Raw genomic sequence first — 7500 nt, 5'->3', positions numbered from 1 at the left:
GCACCACCTTAATAACCAATTAAAACTCATGCAACATCAAGAATGCTACAATAACGCTTTCGCTTTTACGTCAATCGAGTAGGAGGTGCTCGACTGTATCATATGGATCTCTTTAATTAAGGAAATACAATTTCCTCACATTCAAACGGGTGGGGAGGTACAATTATCACATTTACTTATTCATCTCAAGCTATTTTAATCGTATGGCTGTGTGGACTCCTCAGTCATCTCGCGCACGCGAGCTCGTTCGTGAAATCAGTCGTGAATTTGAATCGTACGTTTGTTATGATGTCAATTATGACGTGTTTATTTCAAAAATTATGGTTTGTGCCGGGAAGGAACATTTACAGAAATGTTTGCACGGTTTAATTCTCGACAAGACCTACCTTCTTGCAATTGAACACGTGTGAGTTTCTAGGGAGGTGCTATGGTATGCTACATTATACTATACTTTCTACATAGTAAATCGAAGCTGGCTTTACCTAACTTTTCTTATAAACAAAGCTTTTATTTGCAAAATTAATGTTGGAGACCACTGCGAGAGCTGTGTGCCGCGATCACTTCTTGCTCAATCTTGGATCATAGTTAGTCGAGGGACTGGCTTTGAAGCTTTTAAAACCTTCTAAATCAAGAACAATGTTGTCGCCATCGATGTTGAATGGGCTTTTTTCGAGTTCGTGTCAGACTCGTTTTCAAGAGGAGGCAGACATGAACTCGGAAATGGCCTACTGACCGTGACAGTGCACAATCTTTTGTTTTAGCTTTGCACGGGATCGAATCGAAAGATTTGATTGGTTATATTCTCAAAAAAGGTGTGTTTGGCGCAGGGTCAAGGCCAAAAAAGTGACCAAAACACGAAACAAGGGAACTTGTGAAGTTTCATATCCATCTACATGCATTAACTATGCTCGAATCAAAAAGATCATGATTAGTCAAAGCAATAATACATTTTTTCTTGATCGTAAAACACTCAACTGCAGGGAGTAATCCTAGGGCAAGATTAACACTATCAACTTTGTTGAATCAGCCGATGTAGAAGTCCTTTTGAAAATCAAGAAATCAAAGCCTAGATTACTATCGTGGTTTTAAGAAACTGTCGGCAGTTTACTCACCTTTGATTAACGTCTGGAATTCCTGATTCTTTACTCTCCCGCCCTGTATGTCAATCTTGAGCGCAAGGAGCAAGGTGAACAGGAACTTATGATTTTCATATAAACCACGGCAAGAGTACTTGAACACCTCGTAAGTCAGGAACTCGATGATGTTCTGGATTCGTTTGGCTGGAATCGGTGATTTCTCTGACCTTTGAGAAAACGATTACGAAATTATTCACACCTTTAACATGGCTTTTTGTTTACACTTTAAGAGCGCGTTCGATTGACCGTATTCCGGAATAGGAATACATGGAATAGAAGTTAGAAATCCTTCGCTTTTACGGAGATTCACATTAAAATTGTCAAACACCCGCTAAAATGCTATTTTAAACATAGCTTTATTATCCTTGTTGCTTCAAAACGCCAAACACACAGTTTTAAATCATCACTCCACGTATTCTTATTCCGGAATATTGTCAATCGAACGCACCGTAAAGTTGTATAACCAATTTGATTTGAGTTGCGTTAATTTGTTGATTTCAGTTTACAGTATCCCCAACAGACCATATTCGTATTCTCAGTATTGGACTAGAACTTACTGTGCAATGGAGGCTAATGCAGGGGAATATATTAAAAATTATTTGCATTTGAAAAGATTTCCCCGCATTAGCCTCCATTGCAAGCTAGTTCCAGTCCAATACTGAGAATAAGAATATGGTCTATTTGTGCTCCAGCACTAGAAGACTAGACACTTCAATAAAGTTCCCTCCCTTTCCTTACGTGAGGGCGGCCCTTTCTGCCCTCGTATACTTGTTAACAATCGGGAGCTTAATAGGCCATTTTACAGTTGTTTGCTCAGTGACCTAGCATGTGAATGGCTTCGAGGCTGCCGGTGACCTTGTCTTGATACAGACCTCACTGCTTTTATTATGTAAATTGTGTTGTTGTAATGCTAATTAGTCTTAATTAACATGAGAAAAGCACAAACGTTTGTATCAAAACAGGGTCACCGGCAGCCTCGCTTCCATTCTGAGGCCAGGTACCTTAGCTACAACTGTAAAATGGTCTATTAAGCACGCGATGTTTATGATCCATGGACGGCAACTGGAAGTTCGCTGATTTCCTTTTAACTTGTCTTTACACTAACACATTTAAGTTATAAAAATCCTTGCAGTATTAGAGACGATTAGTTTAAAAATCTTGGAGAGACTACTGTCCTGATACGAAAAAATATTCATTTCTGGCAGGAGCCCATGAATTGGAGCGCACAATTTTACTTTATTTGTGGAACGCGCGTTTTTACTGACCAAGTTATTCTTTGATTGATTTTCCCGCTAAACTAGACCTTTCCAGCTAATCACAAGTCTTGCATGAGATATTATTACCCATGGAATTTGAGAATGGTCACTCGTGCAAACCAAATCTTTAGAAATCGTGTAAAAATAGCTTGATCTGTGAAAATGCCTTTACATATTCTACCTCGTATTAGAGTTGTAGGCTCCTGGTTATGGGCTCCTGCTTCTGGTTTTCGCCCATTTAACCAATCAGAGAACTTCAAGAGCACCATGAATTTGTGTGATATATTAAACAACAAAATTAACTATTTGCAGGGTAATGTGAAGCGTTGTTTTTACCCCATATGAACCGTGTAAGCGTTAGCCATACTAATGGTATAGACCAATTTCGATATATTAAAATTCAGTCCCAAACAAAAGGCATCAACTCGAGGCTCTGGGGGAATAAATATAAGGATTTGTTTGAGTTTATTCCCCAGAGCCTTGAGATGATGTCTTTTGTTTAGGACTGAATTTTAATATATCGAAATTGGTCTATTGGGCCCACACGAGGACAGAGAAAAATTCTGACTAGGGTAGGAATTGAACCTTCGACCTTCGGGTTAGATCACCGCTGCTCTACCGACTGAGCCACAAGGTCAGACGGGAGCAATTATAGTTAATTCCGTTGAAATATAAGTGCTACACGGCCAATGTTTGTAAAAACGTAACCCTTCCTTGTGTGATATATACTTTGGGCCCGGGCAAACGGCTTCAACAATTGCGTCAACATCCGTTTGTTGAACAGCGATGTTGAAACTTTTTGCCCCCTCCCCCCTCCCTCCCCCCCCCCCCCTTCAACCATGTTGAAACATGTTGAATCGAAGTTGACTGAGTTTAAAAGCGTTTAAACTTTGCTTCTACAACCATTGAACATTTATTTTGTTTTCGCGAATATTGAATGAAGTTCAAGCCGTTTGCCCCCCCCCCCCCCCCATTTCAACAACGCGCGCGCGCGATAATAGGTCTCTCAATGATGTATCCATGCCCTTATCCACAGTAACAACCGGGGACGCAGCCTGGGACTGAATACCGGGCCTCTCGTGAAGCTTTGTTGAATCAAATGTTGATGATGTGTTGAAACCGTTTGCCCACCCCAGCAATCAACATCGTACAAACTCGAACGGATGTTGAAGTAACTGCTGAACTGCTGCCCGGGCCTTTAAATATAAGTGGGTTTGCGTCAAAACATGTACTTTTGATTTTGGTAAGGGAAGATAATTTCTAGTTCGACGCCTTGGTGTGGTATACAGTAAGGTATCCTATTTACATCAGTAATCGTTATGGCGGAAACAAATGCTGAGGCCTGCAGTCTAAAGAATTACGTCTTCTCGTCGTTAATGTAAATAGGACTATATTTACAGTAGCATATGAAATTGACTCGAAGCCTAGTCTGCTTGACACCTTACCTTGCCATGGACAGATCAAATACTCCGAGAAACTGTCGAAGGGATGTCTGATACATAACATTCACGATACTCATCTCGACAATCAAGAAATAAAGAATAGATCCACGCGTAGCCACAGGACGGAACTCCTCTCGAGCCAGGTTGATCTTCACTTCAGTCTCAGCAGCAACAGCAAGCTTCTCACTCACTTCCTCTGCTGTCTCTTTTGTGGTCTTCAACACGGCTACAAGTGATTCATCTTCCACTAGCGAGCCCTGAAAAAGTCACCTAAACGTTTCACCTTCAAGAACAGGGTGCAGGGATGGCGTAGTGGTGAGAGCACTAGCCTCCCACCAATGTGGCTCGGGTTTGATTCCCAGACTCGGCGCCATATGTGGGATGAGTTTGTTGGCTTTCTGCTCTGCTCCGAGAGGTTTTTCTCTGGGTACTCCGGCCTGTCCTTAAAAACCAACATTTGATTTGATTTGAGTTAATTTGTTAATTTCAGTTTACAGTGTACCCAATTAGTCCTCCAGTGCTAGAAGACAGGTTTTTAAGGTCAGACCTTCCTTTTAACAAGGCGTAGTGGGATTCTCCAGTGCCTGAATCACTAATTTGTGGTGTAGTCTTATAAGGCTACAACGTGCACGGGAGATCTGAATGGGTATTTACAATAGTGAGCTGTACGCGAGCCATTGTGAATCCCATGCATTACTCCGGCGAATACTGTATCCGTCTGACTTGTGAAATGAATGCTTGATCTAGCACTAGGCAAATAAGTACTCTATATCCAAGTTACAGTAGCAATTTACTGTTACAAAAAAATAACGAATTGTTATTAGAGAAACACTTGTCTCGGCAATAAAAGATGTCAAAACGACATGTCTTTCCTCCAAGTTCTCAGGGCTTTTCTTAGTTTCCCGACGTTGCCTTCACAATCAAGTTCCTTTCACCGAGAGTGTCACACCAACTATCTTGTCTCAAATTATTTCACGCGGTTAATATATTCGCATATTCTTTGATTGCACTCATGGGATAAGAAGGCCACGTTCGGTGCCAAAACAATAGGAAATTTGTATCACAAGTTTCAATAGTAATAGAATCAAAGAGGCCATTTCCGAGTTCATATCTGCCTCTTCTTCAAAGCGAGTCTAAATGCGACGTTTTTGTGATGGTAATTAGTTCTACTTTAAGTATGAATGAAACGAATAGCCCACTTTCGATACATTAAAATTCAGTCCTAAACAAAAGGCATCATCTCGAGGCTCTGGGGAATAGACTCATACAAATCCTTATATTTATTCCCCAAAGCCTCGAGATGATGTCTTTTGTTTCTGATTGAATTTTGATATATCGAAATTGGTCTATTATCATGAGAAAAACTTCGCACTTGAACTCGCTTTGAAGAGGAGGCAGACATGAACTCGGAAATGGCCTATTCTATTCTTTCCACCTACATGGCCGCCGTGACGTCAGATGCGATCAAAGAATTTGCTATTTTCCAGCCCAGAACTATCAAAGTAAAGCCTAGGGACCTACCTCTTACCGAACCTCCTAGAGCATAGTGGCGCATATGGACTTCTAAAAGGACATGTACAATTGCAGGCAATCTATAAACTAAAACTAACCTGAGTACTTGTAAGTCTGAACAGCAAATTATCCTCAAGCTCCTTCATTTTCCTCTTGTTACTTGTCACGTCCTCCATTAGTTTCACTCGCTCTGCTTCCAGTTCCTGCATTCCAAGTTTGAACAATCGGAGGTAAACTGGGTCCACTGCATTTGGTTTTTTAGAGGTTTCACTCATTTAATTATTTCCAAACTGAACAATGATCATGACGAGCGGATAAACACTCTTCAGTTGATCTAGTTTAATGCCCTTTAGTATAATTACACAGGTGATTATACAAAATCGCGCGCTCTCATTGGCTCGCTATCTCGGATTATCAGCCGATAATCACCTCGACGGACAAAATGGCTGCCAGTAGTCGTTTTGCCACTGTAAGTGAAGATGATTTCGCGTTGAAATGTTTTTTTTTCTCTTTTTTGAAATAATCACCTGTGTATTTATACTAAAACAATTATTCGCCTCAGGCTCAGTGATTATCGGTGAATATTCACCTCGACTTCGTCTCGGTGAATATTCACCGATAATCACTGAGCCTGAGGCGAATAATTGTTAAATAACCCACGAGTCTCCAATAACTCAGTATTAGAGCATCTGAACTAGTAATCGGAAGTTTGTATCGGATTTTTTACGAGCATCCCAGAGTCCCCCTGGATAAAAAAGATACATTTATACACGCTTTATCGCGTAGACAAATGGACACTACAAGAGACAAAAAGAATCTCACGGAGCTACTGCATTTGGTTATCAGTATTAAACAAAACTAGGGCCTGGTATGGTGCTTTACTCAAGTTTACAGTTGTCTCGTTCTTGGACTACTGTGCCATATTAGGAAAAGATACTGACATCGCTGGAAGATTAAAAGACCAACACTTAGGTCGTGTTTTATAGAGTGTTTTCAATTATGTGATCAGTAACCTTGTTTTTCCACCGAAACAAAACAAAACGTTTGCATGATAATAGAGTTCAGTTCCCGAAGGATTAGTTGGGTACATCAACATGGCGCCGTGACGTCACGTGAAAACACTATTGGGAGAAACCCGTTTTCGGTTGGAGGAAGGATTACGTTTTTGCAAACGTTGGCCGTGAAGCACTTATATTTGAACAGACTTTGCTGATTAGAGTGTAATGTGAAGTGCTAGTTTTTTACCCCATATGAACCATGTGAGCGTTAGCCCTATTAATCGAAATGGGCCTATCCAAGGGCAGAGAAAAACTCTAATCAGGGTCAGGAACTCATGACCCGGAGCCTACAACTCTACTGTGTTCGTGTAACGGCGTTTTCACAGACCGATTTATTTTTAGAATGAATTTCCCGCGAATGAGACTCCCACAGGAACCCGATGACCAATTACAAGAAATTAAGCTGACGTCATAGGGTCACCGAACCGGAAGTGCCTTTGTTTTTTGACCTAATTCGCGGGAAGGGCCAGTCTAAAAATAAACCTACCTGTGAAAACGCCGTTTCACAGACGCTGTATGGAAGTTGCACGCTCCAGATGGGCTCCTGCCAGGGTGGGAAATGAACCACCCTTGTGTGGGCCCATTTCCATTAGTAGGGCTAACGCTCACATGGTTCATGGGGGGTAGAAAACTAGCACTTCACATTACACTCCAATCAGTTAAGTCCGTTTTCGGTTGGTTTGGTTGATCAACTTTTTCAACCGAGATCACACTATTGAAACGGTTGAAAAAGCATTGGCAGCGACCACTGCCGTTTACGCGCGCTTTTTAAAATTTTCCAGGGGTTACCGCGTTTTAACCGAAAATGGTTAAAAAAATGTTCTATTGGGAAACCTCAACCGCTTCAACCTAAAGTGGTTGGGGTTCAAACGGCTCATCCCTATAGAACAGGACGTTAAAGACAGAAGATAAGTTAAAAGCGAAATCTTGCTCCTATCCAACCTCTTTCTCGGTATTGATGACTCTTCCAAGAAGTTGCTCTTCTAAGCCTTTCATGGTAACAGTGAAGTCAATAATTGCTGTGCGTGCGCTAACCTATAAACAGTAAGGTTGAAAATTACGTTTGAGCAAAAAAGTAAACTACTAGTAAATTCAT

General features: G+C 41.1%; 1 protein-coding gene across 1 annotated transcript in view; it reads right to left on the bottom strand.

Annotated features, from left to right (window-relative positions):
- The window catches only part of LOC138028228 (dynein axonemal heavy chain 8-like), a 105468-nt gene that overhangs the window by 12422 nt on the left and 85546 nt on the right, over nucleotides 1–7500 (bottom strand). The window contains exons 71-75 of the mRNA XM_068875691.1: nucleotides 7347–7439; nucleotides 5445–5549; nucleotides 3838–4091; nucleotides 1113–1303; nucleotides 1–7 (exon numbers count right to left, since the gene is read on the bottom strand). The exon at nucleotides 1–7 is cut by the window's left edge and continues 115 nt beyond it. Coding sequence (XP_068731792.1) covers nucleotides 1–7; nucleotides 1113–1303; nucleotides 3838–4091; nucleotides 5445–5549; nucleotides 7347–7439 — 650 coding nt within the window. The remainder of the gene's footprint in view (nucleotides 8–1112; nucleotides 1304–3837; nucleotides 4092–5444; nucleotides 5550–7346; nucleotides 7440–7500) is intronic.

This window comes from Montipora capricornis, chromosome 13 (genome assembly GCF_036669925.1).
Source record: "Montipora capricornis isolate CH-2021 chromosome 13, ASM3666992v2, whole genome shotgun sequence".
Taxonomy (NCBI): domain Eukaryota; kingdom Metazoa; phylum Cnidaria; class Anthozoa; order Scleractinia; family Acroporidae; genus Montipora; species Montipora capricornis.
This window is presented reverse-complemented; position numbering and strand designations above follow the sequence as displayed.